This window comes from Dendrobates tinctorius, unplaced genomic scaffold (assembly GCF_039654945.1).
Source record: "Dendrobates tinctorius isolate UK_male_01 unplaced genomic scaffold, ASM3965494v1 ptg000155l, whole genome shotgun sequence".
In the NCBI taxonomy this organism is placed as follows: domain Eukaryota; kingdom Metazoa; phylum Chordata; class Amphibia; order Anura; family Dendrobatidae; genus Dendrobates; species Dendrobates tinctorius.
The window spans coordinates 3,619,089-3,635,272 of NW_027361822.1; the positions used below are offsets into that span (position 1 = coordinate 3,619,089).

Genomic DNA, 16,184 nt, shown 5'->3' on the forward strand with positions numbered 1-16,184 from the left:
GCCCCCTTCCTCCACTTCTTGTGCAGTCTCCTTTACCCCCTACTTCATCATATGCAGTCTCCTTTACCCCATGTCATCCTTTGCAGTTCCTTTTAACCACCACTTCATGTGCAGTTCCCGTTAACTCTTCACATCATGTGCAGTCCCCCTTTAACCTCCCCACATCATGTGCAGTCCCCCTTTAACCCCCCACATCATCATGTGCAGTCCCCCTTTAACACACCCACATCATCATGTGCAGTCCCCCTTTAACCCCCCACATCATCATGTGCAGTCCCCCTTTAACCCCCCCATATCATGCGCAGTCCCCCTTTAATCCGCCCACATCATCATAGGCAGTCCCCCTTTAACATCCCCACATCATCATATGCAGTCCCCCTTTTTTTTTTTTTTTTTTTTCAAATTTTATTGGTTTTTTTTTAAAAATAAACAGGGTAGGGAAAGGAAGGCAGGAAGGGAGGAAAGGGAGTGGGGAGTAAACAACCTAGTACAGGTATGGAAAAAAATTTTAAAAACTAAAGAACCCACAAATAGGCATAAAATAACACATAACGACTAACAACATAAAGGAAGAAAAAAAATCGACAATCCTTATTATGGGGTAACATTCTTGGAAGGAGATACAGCTTGCCGATACTACAGCGCCCAAGTTTTAAGCCTCAAAATATAATGCCTCTTGGTAAGTCTATTTGGTAAGAAATTTGTTGTTCCAGGTCTTCTATTTTTTTGTATATTTGTGGACGTGATTGTTAATCGTATATCTGCGTTTTAAATCGCTATGTTGGCATATCTTGTCAAGTATGTCTGAAAACTTGGGAACCTCTGCTTTCTTCCACCATTGTGCTAACATGGTCTTGGTCACTAAGAGGATGTGTACGATAATGTGTCTTACCGAATTATCAAATTGTTCCATGTCTAATGAAAGAAGTGCTCTTTCGGGTGTAATTGTGAAGTCCTTAGCAATGAGGTTAATGTGCTGTGTGACCTGAAGCCAGAGGTTTTTGATTTTTGAACAACCCCAGAAAATATGGTAGAGGTTCCCTTGGTGTCCACAATCTCTCCAGCACAAGGAAGATAGCTCTGTGTTAAAATGTGATAACCTTGTCGGGGTATAGTACCATCTATTTAACAATTTGAAATAACTCTCATGAAGACTCATTGATATGTTGGAATTGTAAGTGTTTTTGATGGCATCGTTCCAGTTCTCGAGACGGATATCAGCACCAAAATCGGACTCCCATCTCTTCATGTATATGTTTTTGTGGCTCGTTAGGTCCTTGACGACAGATCTATACAAATTACGCAGACTCCAGAGGTTTTTATTTTTAAGGTTGCACAATAGTGAAGTTAGCATTTCATAATTTAAAGTCTTCCCTTTTATGAATTTCCAAATTCTGTCTTTCAACATGGTGTAAAAGACTAGCTCAGATGACGGTAAATTATATTTAACCCTGATCTCACCGAATTTCAGGAACTCCACTCCACTAAAAACATCCCCCACCCTTTTAATTCCAGATTTCCCCCAAACCTCCGGTATCAGGAGATCATCCATCAGTGCCAATGAAGATAGAGGCAACTTTAAGATTTGCTCTGCTTTTTTGATATTTTTAGTCGGCTTAATGAGATCCCTCCAGGCTGAGATTATCGGCCGGAATATAGGATGAGAGGAGTTTGCACTGGGCTTTTGTAGAAAGAAGTAAAAGAAAAGCTTTCGTGTGGAACCTCTATCACTAGCATCTCTCTCCAAGCCATACCAAGCCGGATGCGTCATGTTTTCAGTAAACCAGTGCCAGCTCTGTTTGATGAGTGAGGCTTGATAATAAGCGTATATGTTAGGCAGTCCTGCACCCCCATGTTTTTTATTTTTATAAAGCAAGTCTGCAGATATTCTTGCTTTTGCAAGTCCCCCTTTAACCCCCAGAAATAGCATGTGGTATACCAGCCGAAAAAGTACTTGAGTAGCAGCAAGCCAGTAAAGAATATATTGGAAAAAATAAAACTAATCTACTTTATTTCAACATCTAAAAAGGAACAGCAATCCCTAATAAAAGTGCACGTGAGACAAAAAGACACACAGAACAGCAAAAAATAACCAGTAATCCCGCAGATGATAATTATGCGGTAGGTAAGACACCAAAGTTCTTCCCTTCAAAGGATAATTCAATATGACAGCACCTGGGAATGCTCAGAGATACCACTCATCATTCTCTCTCACATAAGGCTGTCTCAATATTTGAGCAATTAGAGCCATCAGCATTCCTCTCATTTCTGAGCCATAAAGAAAAAAGAAGAAAATTGAATGCTGTAAATAGTCTATGGTGTAAAGCAAACTCAATAAGAGCAGTGCAATGTTTTACCTATAATTACCACAAACTAGAAAGGCACATAGGTCTCATAGACAAATATAGCAGCAAAACAATAGCTGAATTAATAGATAGGTGGCATAGCCATGCAAACTAGGGTTCACTCTTGATATATATAATTCATTTCCCACATGGCATATATCAAACAAACTCTACACCCTCTCTTTTTCAAGTTTGCATATATGGCATATATCAAGGAAGGATCTCACCCATATCTTTATTAGTGATGGGTTCCTCCATACAGATACAGCTCCCTTCTTCCAAAGCGTTTCACTGTTAGCCAGATCATCAGGGGAGTTCTCGGGTATGAATAGATGCCTTCATATTCAAATAATGCCATCCCCTTTAACCCCTTCCCCACATCACCATGTGCAGTCCCCCTTCAACCCCCAACATCATCATGTGCAGTCTCCCTTTAATCCCCCTTCCCACATCATCATGTGCAGTCCCCCTTTAACCCCCCACATTATCATGTGCCATCCTCCTTTAACCCCTCTCTCTACATCATGTGCAGTCCCCCTTTAACCTCCCCACATCATCATGTGCAGTCCGCCTTTAACCCCCCTCCCCACATCACCATGGGCAGCCCCCCTTCAACCCCCTCTCCACATCATGCATATTCCGCCTTTAATCTCCCTCCCCACATCATCATGTGCAGTCCCCCTTACTCCTTCCGCCGTCATCATGTGCAATTCCTCCTCCCCTCACCCATTTAATTCATTTTGTGCAGAAAACAAAAAAGTTTTGTTTTACTCTTCGCCACGACAGCACCCACTTGGAGAGAGGGATCCGCCCATAGGAACCGGAAACCTACAGAGATAAAAGAGGGCAGTCCGCCTCTCCTCCTCAGTCGGTTTCCTGTTCCGGTGGGAAACAGCAGGATTCCGGCAAAATAATGGTGAAGCAAAAAAAAATAAAAAACCCTGCTGCAGAGGGTTTAGCAGGCAAACATGTCTTGCAGGTGACACGGTGGCATCCAAGGACTACTCTGGCAGAGGTTCCTCGGACAGAAGCCACGCCAACAAGCCCCCATCTAAGCCTCCTGATCCGGTATCTACAGCTTCTTTGGGTGAGTGGACGACTCTCTGCCTATCAAGCTGACAAATACCTCTCTCTCTTCCTCTCTCCCTCTTCTCCTCTTCGCTACGTCTCCTCCCTCAGAAAAAAAGAGGCTATGTAACAAATGCATTAATGTGACTGCGAAATGGGCATCAGCGTCAGCCACAGAAGTTACGGGCCTTAACCCAGTCTAGTAGTACACCTACACATACTAAGACTAAGAAACCGACTGTGGCCAGCTCAGACTCTGACGAGGCTGTGATCTGATAGCTCTAACGCATCCACATCGTCATCCTCCTCAGGTATGGAGGGGCGTTCGTGTTTCCCCTTAGAGAACATGGACAACTTAGTTAAGTCCGTGAGAAACACCATGGGATGCACAAGACACAAGGGAGCTGCAAACAAATAATGTTTGCAGAACTAACTGATAGGAAGAGGAGAGCCTTCCCTGTTATACCAGTCATAAAAGCCTAGTTAAGAAAGAATGGGAGAAACAGGACCAGGAGAGGTTACCTCCCCTCGGCTTCAAGGAGAAGGTACCCCTTCAGTGACAAGGAGTTGGTATCGCGGTCTAAGGTCCCGAAAGTGGACGCTGTTGTCGCCTCTACCTCAAAACAATCATGGCGTGCTAAAAGATCCACTCGACCGTAAGGCCGATGCCGCACTGAAAAGGGCATGGGAGGCAGCTACCAGCACGTTTAAGCCGTCAATAGCCAGCACTTGCACGGCCCGTTCTATGCTGATCTGGATTGATCAACTAGACCAGCAAATAGACCAAAAGGCCTCCAGAAACAGATTACGAGCCGCTGTTCCCATGATCCGTGGCGCGGCTGCGTTTATAGCGGACGCTTCTGCTGGCTCGTTACGTTTGGCAGCCAGGACAGCAGGCTTACTTAACGCCAGGCGTAGTCTATGGCTTAAAAGCCGGAGAGGCGATACCCAATCCAAGGCAAAGCTCTGTGCCAGTCATTGTGAGGGTGAGTTTCGGTTTGGGAAAAACTTAGATCGGATCCTCACCAAGGCGAAAGAGAGGAAAAAGGGCTTTCCTAACCCCTCTCTCCCATTTTCTAGGAGGGCGTTTAGGAGATGGCCATTTGGCAGAGGAAGGCCAACGGAAATCCCAGAATAGTTGGGCCATAAAGGAGGACAAGATCCTCCCGTAGAGACAGAAACTAAAGGGCTAGTCCCTCCAGTAGGAGGAAAACTAAAAATTTTTCCTCTGAGAATGGGGAAAAATCACAGCCAGTTCTTGGGTCCTGGGCATTGTTAGAATTGGGCTAAAGATAGAGTTCCAGCATATCCCACATAACTCGGTTATTATAGCATCTCTCAAATCACCAATCCAACTGCAGGCCCTGGAAGTTGAGATTCTAAGCTTGTTGGATAAAAAAAGTATTGGACCATGTGCCCAAAGGGCAGGAAGGGAGAAGAGGGGTTTACTCCCCTCTTTTCTGGTACCTAAGCCAGATGGCTCTTTCAGGACAATCATCAACCTGAAAAAGCTAAATACATTTGTCAAAAATCAACGATTTAAGATGGAGTATATTAGGTCTACAATTAAACTTCTCTTCCCCAATTGTATGATGGCGGGCCTAGATCTAAAGGATGCTTATAATCCTCTTCCCATCCATTACAGGTATCAGAAATACCTCAGAGTGGTGGTGTCCCTCGATGGCACCATACACCATCTCCAGTTCACAGCCATGCCATTCGGCCTCTCCATTGCACCACTGGTCTTTACAAAGGTGATGCTGGAAGTAAAGGCCTTCCTACACCAGAAACACAGCTTGATAGTACCCTATCTGGACGACTTCTTAATAAAAGGGATCTCAACTCGACAATGTAATAGACGAGTTGCTGACGCAATCTTATCCCTACAGGCTCTAGGTTGGATAATAAACTTCAAGAAGTCCAGATTCGAGCCACAATCCGTCCAGTCCTTCCTAGGTCTCCAACTAGGCCGCCGGCCATTCTAGACCGAGCGTGATTGCGTTTGTCGGGTGGCGGCCGCTAAGCGGCCTGGGCCAGGACCCGAATGGGAGACCACCCGCGCTCACAGGTCCGAGGTCATGCGTTACAAAAATGTCTGCTACCACAGGTAAAGTGTTATGAACGGGTGGCCGAGGAGAAAATAAAAAACAACACAAGCTAAGTCTCAGAAAACCAAAGAGGTTGGTAACTATGCAGACTGCAGATCCCTGATTCTAACCACACAACTAGTAGCTGTCGTTGAGCGTTCCTACGTTGGTCCTAGATGCTTCGTCACAACTGGAGAGCTACATAAGCCTAAAGCAGGAAAAGAGGAAAACTAACTGCCCCAGAGCAGACCCCAAAGGAAAGACATCCCCCCCACATGTATTGACTGTGATGCTTCAGGGGTATGGACTGTGTCCGAGAGTGGACCCTTTGGGTCGCGGAACTGAGGCCCCCGGGGCGAGCGCACCAGGTGAAGCCGACCCCTATATAGGGACCGTTAGGGGCAGGCCCGCGGGGGATCAGACACCACGACAGCTGGAACCAAGAGGGGCGGCTCGAAGGACTGGAATGACTACAGGCTTCAGAGGGACGGAACTCCGTGCAGGAGGAGAGAGGAGAAGGCACGGACGACAGACAGACAGTGGCAGGAGTACAGGACAGGGAACTGAGCAGACACGGGAGGACGGAACAGACAGGGTACCGGGGAACGTAGGCAGAGGCACCCGGACAAACAAGACAGAGGACGGGCAGGGAGACAGGACAACGACAGTGGCAGGGACGGCACGACTGAGACTAGGAAGTGCACGAGACAAGGAAGACCTATAGGCAAGTTATAGGCGGCAAAATTAGAGCAGGTAGGCACACAATAATCAGGCGTCCTCCCCTTATGGGAGACGCCTGATATATCCCCAATCATACTACTGCCGCAGGTTATCAGGAAGATCAAGGCAGAAAAGGCGAAAATAATCTTAATAGCGCCATTTTGGCGCAGGAGGCCATGGGTTTTCGTGCCTACAAGCAATGTCAGTGACAAACCCTTGGGTGCTCCCTCAGCCCACAAGCTCCTCTCTCAGGGGCCATTCTTCCATCCTCAAGTTGACAATCTCCGTTTGACGGCTGAAACTTGAAAGGGAGATGTTGAGAGCAAGAGGGTTCACGAGGGGACTAGTCAATACCCTCCTACAGAGTCGAAAATTGGTTACTACAAAGATTTATAACAGGGTATGGAGGAAGTTCCTAGCGTTCCACACAGCTTCCGACTCTAGAGAAATCCCGATAACACCCATTCTAGAATTTCTACAAAAAGGGGAAAGATCTAGGGCTATCCGTCAACACCCTAAAAGTTCAAGTGCCTGCTCTAGGGGCCCTCTATAATTATAGCATGGCAGGCAATAGATGGATAGCCAGACTCATCTCTGGCTGTGAACAGAGCGAACGAGTACACATACCCAGAGTGCCTCCCTGGGACTTGAATCTGGTACTAGATGCCCTAACGCGCTCCCCCTTTGATCCATTAGACTCAATATCCCTTAAACACTTATCTCTTAAAACGGTACTGCTAGTGGCACTAACTTCAGCCAGAAGGGTCAACGACATACAGGCACTTTCAATAGAACCTCCGTTCCCGTTAAACATTTCAGGATCAGTTGATATTAATACCAGACCCCTCGTTTCTGCCAAAAGTAGCGGGGAAATTTTATAGGTCGCAAGAGATTCACCTCCCTTCATTTTACAGTAACCATTCTACTCCAGAAGAAGGAAAATTCCATACACTAGACGTTAGAAGAGCAGTGTTACAATACATCGAGAAGTCTTAACAGCTGGAGTAGGGCTGTTTATTTCTTTCCAGGGCCAAAGAAGGGATATGAAGTCACAAGGGGTACCCTGTCTCTGTGGATCAGGGACGCGATCTGTCTGGCAAACTCCGTGAGAAATAAAGATCCTCCGGAGGGTATCAGGGCACATTCCGCCAGAGCTATGGCATCCTCGTGGGCGCAGAGGGGAGATGTCGCAATCGAGTCTATATGTAAGGCCGCAACTTGGTCGACGCCTTCTACTTTTTATAACCACTATAGGCTTGACTTATCATGCTCATCTGACCTAGCCTTTGGTAGAGCGGTCCTCAGCAAGGTGGTCCCTCCCAGGTGAAGGTCTCGGAAAGTCTCTCCAAGTGGGTGCTGTCGTGGCGAAGAGTAAAAAGCCGGATTACTTACCGGTAATGCTCTTTTAATGAGTCCACGACAGCACCCGTTCACTACCCTCCCTAGAAGTTAACATAATGCATATACACCTTCTTAGATGTAAAACTGATAAATTTAAAATATTGATTAATATAATGACCTAATAATTGGCGGTTCTCCGGGTACTCTGAAATCCAACTGAGGAGGAGAGGCGGACCGCCCTCTTTTATCTCTGTAGGTTTCCTGCTCCTATGGGCGGATCCCTCTCTCCAAGTGGGTGCTGTCGTTGACTCATTAAAAGAGCATTACCGGTAAGTAATCCGGCTTTTTCTTTCCATACAGTCACTCCCCAGCAGCACGGCTCTGCCTCCACCTTCCTGTACATGTCGGGCGGCGCGTACGCGATGACGTCATCACGTGCGCACTGTCACCTGACAGGAAATATTCAGAAGACGGAGGGAGCAGGAGCTGCGCAGCCGTCAAGGATAGACGGCCGTGCACAGCTCCGGGAAAGCTCCCGGGTCCCAGCGCTGTTGTGTGCGCCGCACCACTTTACTGCACAATGGGGCCCAATGAACATTAGCTGTTCACCGGTCCCAATACAGCAGTAAGGGCAGTAATACCCTGATGGCGGCCCTGGAAATGATATCACTGAACAATGGAACACATTGTCTGATCAGCTGAATCCAGATTTCTTCTGCACCTTGCTGATCGGAGGATCAGAATTTAGCACATTCAGCATGAATCTGTGTATTCTTCCTATCAAGTGTCAACATTTGAGTCTGGTGGAGGTGGAGTGATTGTGCAGAGAATGTTTTAATGGCACATTCTTTGTCCTCTGATTCCTGGATGTTCTACACTAGAGCTGACAGTAGAAGGGACAATGTACCATGCCACAATAGTCGTATAGTCATGAAATACTTCCCCGACCTTTATATTGCCCAGGTCTTAATCCAATAGAGCATCTGAGGAAGGTCATAGAATTGGTTGTTTAGGGCATGTCAGTGCCTCCATCTAATTTGTGGTAACTACTAGAAGCTGTCCTCTTGACATGGACCAATATTCCTGCAGAACTATTTCATCATCTAGTGGAATCTGTGACAGGATGATTCGCTGAGGTTGTGAAGCTCCAATGCTCTACTAGATGTCACTAATAATGCGGTCATTCAGTGTATATTTTATACTTGGTGGAGATGACAGCATAAAGCTAATCAAAGACATGAGATGTTGTCTGGATCTTTACACAATTTTCTGGTTATGGAGACTGCTGATTAAACTGTAAAACGCTGCGGAATATGTTGGCGCTATATAAATAAAGATTATTATTATTATTAGAAATAGGAGTCAACAGGCCGGATTTATACAGAAGACCTGCAGCTATGTGATAACTATTGCTGTCATGTCATTTGTGATCGCTATGTTAATTTTTGATCTTTTCTGTTTTTCTAAATCATTTCTTAGAACTTCTCCATCTGTCTGTGACTTTTACAATATTCTTTCAGGGTAAAGATCTGCCCCATATTAATACTACAGAGAAATATGTGAGGCGTGATGAGCGGTGTAAAGAGGAGATTCCTACAGATAACAACACAGGTGAGTAGTGACCACTAAATGCAGAGAAGTCACAGATTCCACTGTCAGTGGCTGCTTCCATCTTGGGTTCAAATTTTGGGTTTGTTTACACAATTTTTTCTGTGTGTTTTATGGATTCAGATGAAATGCTCAAAGAGAAAACTAATTTTACACTATTTTGCATGATCTCTGTAGAAGTGATTTTTTTATATTCATAGTCTTAACACTGGACACTTTGTTTAGTGGATGTCTCTTAATTTATGTTTGTCAGTTCCAAGTGTGGGGCAGGTGACTTGACGGACAGACGTGACTGGTAGAAGGAGGGGACGGTTTGTGCACTAGGGACAGAGATTGACAGGTTAGAAAGGTAACAGCAGGGAAAGACAGAAAAGGGAGTGCAGTACCGTGAAATGACCACAAGATGGCAGGGGAGAGTAGTACAGGACTTAACATCAGCTTAGGGCTTAGGAATCCGCTTAGTCATGGAGGGCGGGGAGATAGGAGCCCGGGTGGGAAATTCCCCAGTGAGAGAGGGGATAAATAGAAGAAGGCGGGCGCTCCAGGAGAGTTTAGTCCCGGGAGGAGCTCAGAAGAAGACGGAGAAAGTGAGAAGAGCTCGGTCAGGGGGACGGACAAAGGAGAGACAGTCAGGGGAGGGTGTTATGATCGAGTCACCGTAGGAGGCAGACACAAAAATAGAAGCTAAGTCCAGAAAACCGGAGAAGTTGGCAACTATCAGATTGCAGACCCCTGAACCTATCAACACAACTAGCAGTAGCCGTGGGGGGTTCCTACGGTGCCCTAGACCCCTCGATCACAGCCGGAGAGCTAAATAGCCTAAAGACAGAAAAGGAAATCTAAACTGCCCCAGAGCAGACCCCAAAGTAAAAGGCAGCCCCCAACATATAATGACGTTGAAGCAAGATGAAAAAACACTCACACAGACAGAAAGATAGGCTGAGCAAACGATGGGGCCCAAACTCACTAAAATAGGACAGGATAGGAGAGCTGCTGTCTGCAATCTGCAAAAACCCTATGAAATATATAAGCCAACAGGCTGATATGGAAAAAGGCCCTGAAGCAGCTAGGCTTCAAAAACTATATCAGCACTCAGGTATTTTCTGAAGACAGAGCTAAAGGAATTCAGCTCACCCCAGCAGGGAATGACAGAAATCCAGCAAAACAAAAGTCAAAGCACAAATGCAAAAGGCAGAGCAGAAAATTTAGCTTTAGGAGAGCAGGAATTCAGACTGGTATCCAAAGATCCCACAGAGAAATCACCCGCAGGGCAGGAGGGCGTCGACAGCCTTATATGCAGTCAGTGACTCCACTCAGCCAGTCATCATCATTAGTCTCAGATGTTTGATAATCAGGCTCACTACCCTTCTTAACCAGCAGAGGGAGTTCATCGGGCCTGAGTAGTGAAGGGGAAAATGAACTCACAACAGTACCTCCCCCTTGAGGAGGGGTCACCGAACCCTCAACCAAGCCACCAGGGTGATCAGGGTGAGCCCGACGGAAGGCACGCACCAATCTTTTGGCATGAATATCAGAGGCAGAGACCCAGGAATTATCCTCCTGACCATAACCCTTCCACTTAACCAAATACTGGAGTCTCCGTCTAGCCAGACGGGAATCCAGTATTTTCTCTACCTCATATTCCATGTTACCTTCCACCAATACAGGGTCTGGAGGTGCCACCCCCGGAACAACAGGCTCAACAAACCTCTTCAACAAAGACTTATGGAACACATTATGGATTTTAAATGTGACAGGAAGAGCCAAACGAAAAGAGACCGGATTAATAATCTCCAAAATCTTGTAAGGTCCAATAAATCTAGGCTTAAACTTAGGAGAAGCCACCTTCATAGCAATATTTTTTGACGATAACCACACCATATCACCAACCTTAAACTGGGGACCCATGGTCCTATGTCGGTTGGAAAACCGCTGGGCCTTTTCCTGGGAGAGAGATAACTTATCCACCACTTGGTCCCAGATCTGGTGCATTCTCTCTACCACAGTGTCAACACCTGGGCAGGCAGAGGGCTCCACCTGCCCTGAAGAAAATCGAGGATGAAACCCAAAGTTACAAAAAAAAGGTGACATCAAAGTGGCAGAACTAGCTCTATTATTTAAAGCAAATTCGGCCAAGGGCAAAAATGAAACCCAATCATCCTGATCAGCGGAAATAAAACATCTCAAATATGACTCCAAGGTCTGGTTTGTTCTCTCTGTCTGCCCATTGGTCTGAGGGTGAAAAGCAGAAGAGAAGGACAACTGAATTCCCAGCTTGGAACAGAAAGTTTTCCAAAATCTAGACACAAGCTGAACTCCTCTGTCAGATACAATGTTCTCAGGAATCCCGCGCAAGCGAACCACCTGTTGCAAAAACAATGGCACCAACTCAGAGGAAGATGGCAACTTAGGGAGTGGTACAAGATGGACCATCTTAGAGAATCTATCACAAATCACCCAAATAACAATCATTCTCTGAGAGACAGGCATATCAGAGATAAAATCCATTGAAATATGGGTCCATGGCCTCTTGGGGACAGGCAAAGGCATCAACAACCCACTAGAGCGAGAACACGATTTTGACCGGGAGCAAGTCCCACAGGACTGCACAAAATTCCTGACATCACGAGACAAGGAGGGCCACCAAAAAGACCGACTCACCAGATCTCTAGTACCAAAAATACCTGGATGACCAGCCAAAGCAGAGCAATGAACTTCAGACATCACTCTCTTCTTCCACTGGTCAGGAACATACAACTTTCCACTGGGACAACGCTCAGGTTTGTCCTCCTGGAACTCCTCAAGAGCACGTCTCAAATCGGGCGAGATGGCAGAAAGAACTACCCCTTCGCCTAAGATGGTAGCAGGCTTGGTCACCACAGGAGAATCAGCAAAGAAGCTCCTAGAGAGGGCGTCTGCCTTGACATTCTTAGTTCCAGGAAGAAAAGAAACCACAAAATCAAAACGTGTAAAAAAACAAGGCCCACCTAGCCTGTCTAGGGTTCAAGCGCTTAGCCGACTCTAGGTAAATCAAATTCTTGTGGTCAGTGAGGACCACGACTTGATGTTTAGCTCCCTCCAACCAATGTCTCCACTCCTCAAATGCCCATTTCATGGCCAACAGTTCCCGATTCCCCACATCATAGTTACGTTCAGATGGAGAGAACTTTCGGGAAAAGAAAGCACAGGGATTCATTTTAGATGTCACAGGATCCTTTTGGGACAAAACAGCTCCTGCACCAATCTCAGAAGCATCCACCTGTACCTGAAACGGAAGCGAGACATCAGGTTGCCGCAAAACCGGGGCGGAGGTGAATCTTCGCTTCAGCTCCTGAAAGGAAGAAACAGCCTCAGGAGACCAATTTAACACATCAGCACCCTTCTTAGTCAAATCAGTCAATGGCTTGGCAATACTAGAAAATTTTGATATAAATTTCCGATAAAAATTAGCAAAACCCAAAAACTTATGAAGGGCATTCAAAGAAGTGAGCTGAACCCAATCGTAAATGGCCTGTACCTTGGCCCGGTCCATTTCAATAGTTGACGGAGACAAAATAAATCCCAAAAAAGAAATCCTCTGTACTCCAAAAAGGCATTTAGATCCTTTGACATACAGGGAATTCTCCCTCAAGATCCGGAACACAGTCCGAATATGTTCCACATGAGAATCCCAATCCTTGGAGAAGATCAAAATATCATCCAGATAGATAATCAAAAATTTATCGACAAAATCTCGGAAAATATCGTTCATGAAGCACTGGAAGACAGAAGGGGCATTAGTGAGCCCAAAAGGCATCACCAGGTACTCAAAATGTCCCTCTGGAGTATTAAACGCCGTCTTCCATTCATCCCCATGCTTAATGCGAATAAGATTATATGCCCCCCTGAGGTCAAGCTTGGTAAACCAGCAAGCACCTTTAACTCTGGAGATTAGATCCGAAATCAGGGGTAACGGATACTGATATTTAACAGTAATTTTGTTGAGGGCACAATAATCAATACAAGGTCTTAATGATCCATCCTTTTTGGCTACAAAAAAAAAACTGGCACCTAAAGGTGACGAGGATGGTCTAATATGACCCTTCTCCAACGCCTCCTTAATATAGGATCGCATAGCCTCATGCTCGGGTACAGATAAATTGAAGAGCCGACCCTTGGGGAATTTACACCCCGGGCTCAGTTCAATTGCACAGTCATAACTCCTATGAGGAGGCAGGGACGCAGACTCATTCTCACTAAATACATCATAAAAGTCCGCCAAATAGTCAGGAACATCATGCGACTGAGGAGAGGTGGAAAACACCGGAGCCTCACTAAAGGCACACCGACAACCCCAACTCACCACAGACACAGATTTCCAATCCAAAACTGGATTATGAATTTGCAACCAGGGAAACCCCAGAACAATGTTATCATGCAGATTATGCAACACCAAAAATCTGCAATTTTCTTGATGGTCTGGGGCGACCCGCATTACCATCTGGGTCCAAAACTGAGGTTTATTTTTTGCCAAAGGAGTAGCATCAATCCCCCTCAAAGGGATAGGCGTCCGCAGAGGTGTCATCGGAAATCCACAACGTTTAGCAAAATCCAAGTCCATTAGGTTTAGAGCTGCTCCCGAATCCACAAAAGCCTTGGCGGAAAATGTGGACAGGGAGCAGATCAGTGTAATTGCCAGAAGAAACTTAGGTTGAACACCACCAACAGAAAACGTGTGTGCAAAGCGTTTCTCTCGTTTAGGACAGACAGAAATAATATGCGAGGCATCTCCACAGAAAAAACACAACTTATTACGCCTTCTGAACTCCTGACGCTGCTCTCTGGACAAAACTCTATCACATTGCATAGGTTCAGACATTTGTTCAACAAGTGGCAATACTTCTCGTGCAGTTTTGCGTTCGCGCAAACGCCGATCAATCTGAATGGCTAATGACATAGAATCGTCAAGACCAGAGGGAACAGGAAATCCCACCATAGTATCTTTTACGGCTTCTGACAAACCCTTCCGAATGAGAGCAGCCAGGGCATTATCATTCCAGGTAGTAAGTACTGCCCACTTTCGGAATTTTTGACAGTACGATTCTGCAGAATCTTGACCCTGGTTCAATGCCAGCAGGGTCTTTTCAGCCTGATCAATGGCATTAGGTTCGTCATACAACAACCCCAAGGCTTGAAAAAATGCGTTCACATTAGTCAGAATAGGATCATCAGGTTTCAAAGAAAACGCCCAATCCTGGGGATCGCCACGCAGCAAAGAGATGACAATTTTAACCTGCTGCGCGGAGCTCCCTGACGAGTTAGGCTTCAAGGCAAAAAATAATTTACAATTATTTTTGAAATTCAAAAATTTAGACCGATCCCCAAAAATTACATCAGGTGTGGGAATCTTTGGTTCAGCAGCATGTGAATGAGCAAGGTAGGCGGAAATTCCCCGCACTTCCGCAGCGAGCTGCTCCACGTGATCAGACAATTGCTTTATCTCCATTGAGAGAAAAAATTCCCCCTACGGCCTCAGAGATATAGAGGAAAAAATATACACACTTTTTTTTTTTTTTTTTTTTTTTTTAACAATACTTTCCTGCTACTGTGTACCCTAGGATCTGCGGTTCGGCGGGTGATTCTGTTATGATCGAGTCACCGTAGGAGGCAGACACAAAAATAGAAGCTAAGTCCAGAAAACCAGAGAAGTTGGCATCTATCAGATTGCAGAACCCTGAACCTATCAACACAGCTAGCAGTAGCCGTGGGAGGTTCCTACGGTGCCCTAGACCCCTCGATCACAGCCGGAGAGCTAAATAGCCTAAAGACAGAAAAGGAAATCTAAACTGCCCCAGAGCAGACCCCAAAGTAAAAGGCAGCCCCCAACATATGACGGTGAAGCAAGATGAAAAAACACTCACACAGACAGAAAGATAGGCTGAGCAAACGATGGGGCCCAAACTCACTAAATTAGGACAGGATAGGAGAGCTGCTGTCTGCAATCTGCAAAAACCCTATGAAATATATAAGCCAACAGGCTGATATGGAAAAAGGCCCTGAAGCAGCTAGGCTTCAAAAACTATATCAGCACTCAGGTATTTTCTGAAGACAGCTAAAGGAATTCAGCTCACCCCAGCAGGGAATGACAGAAATCCAGCAAAACAAGAGTCAAAGCACAAATGCAAAAGGCAGAGCAGAAAACTTAGCTTTAGGAGAGCAGGAATTCAGACTGGTATCCAAGGATCCCACAGAGAAATCACCCGCAGGGCAGGATGGCATCGACAGCCTTATATCCAGTCAGTGACTCCACTCAGCCAGTCATCATCATTAGTCTCAGATGTTTGATAATCAGGCTCACTACCCTTCTTAACCAGCAGAGGGAGTTCATCGGGCCTGAGTAGTGAAGGGGAAAATGAACTCACAACAGGGGTGGCCCTGACCCGACGGACTGCAGGACAGGCAAGGAGAAGAGGCAGCCAGGGGGGAGACCCTGACTCGACGTAACACAAGACGGACGAGGCCCCGGGGGTACCGATTGGAAGACGACCTCGGGCAGTTGAAGCGCTGGGGGTTGATTGGTCTAGGACAGCCCCCAGTGAAAGATCTGCGGGGTGCGTTACTGCGACTGGAGCTGAAGAATAGGTACCCGGGCCTGGCGATACAGTGGTGTAAAGAAGCTGCGGTGCGTGTTTGGTGGTCGTCAGGAGGACGACAAATAAATCCGGAACTGTTACAAGTGGAAGCTGTCTTCATCTCATCTTTGCCTCGTCTGGTAAGCAGTGGTCCACCCCCCTAGCCCGGCCCCCTACTACACAGGGACAAACCCAGGACTGATATGGAGGGCAGAAACATTACCAGTGAGCCGCAGACTGCACTATTCTGTACAATATAATTTTATCAGCCTTATAACCTCAGTAGCATTCTTTTTTACAATCTATAATATACTGGTGCATAAATTTGGTAATTATTTTTTTCAGTCACCATGACGGCACCACGAGAGAGGGGATCTGCCTTTCAAGGACAGAAAACCTTCAAT

At 46.0% G+C, this 16,184-nt stretch overlaps 1 protein-coding gene across 11 annotated transcripts in view; it reads left to right on the forward strand.

Moving 5' to 3' along the window:
- LOC141050963 (uncharacterized) overlaps positions 1-16,184 on the forward strand; it is a 54,578-nt gene that overhangs the window by 19,902 nt on the left and 18,492 nt on the right. For all 11 annotated transcript variants that reach the window (XM_073547718.1, XM_073547719.1, XM_073547722.1 and 8 more), the window contains one exon: positions 9,082-9,172. In XM_073547718.1, the coding sequence (XP_073403819.1) occupies positions 9,082-9,172 (91 nt within the window). The remainder of the gene's footprint in view (positions 1-9,081; positions 9,173-16,184) is intronic.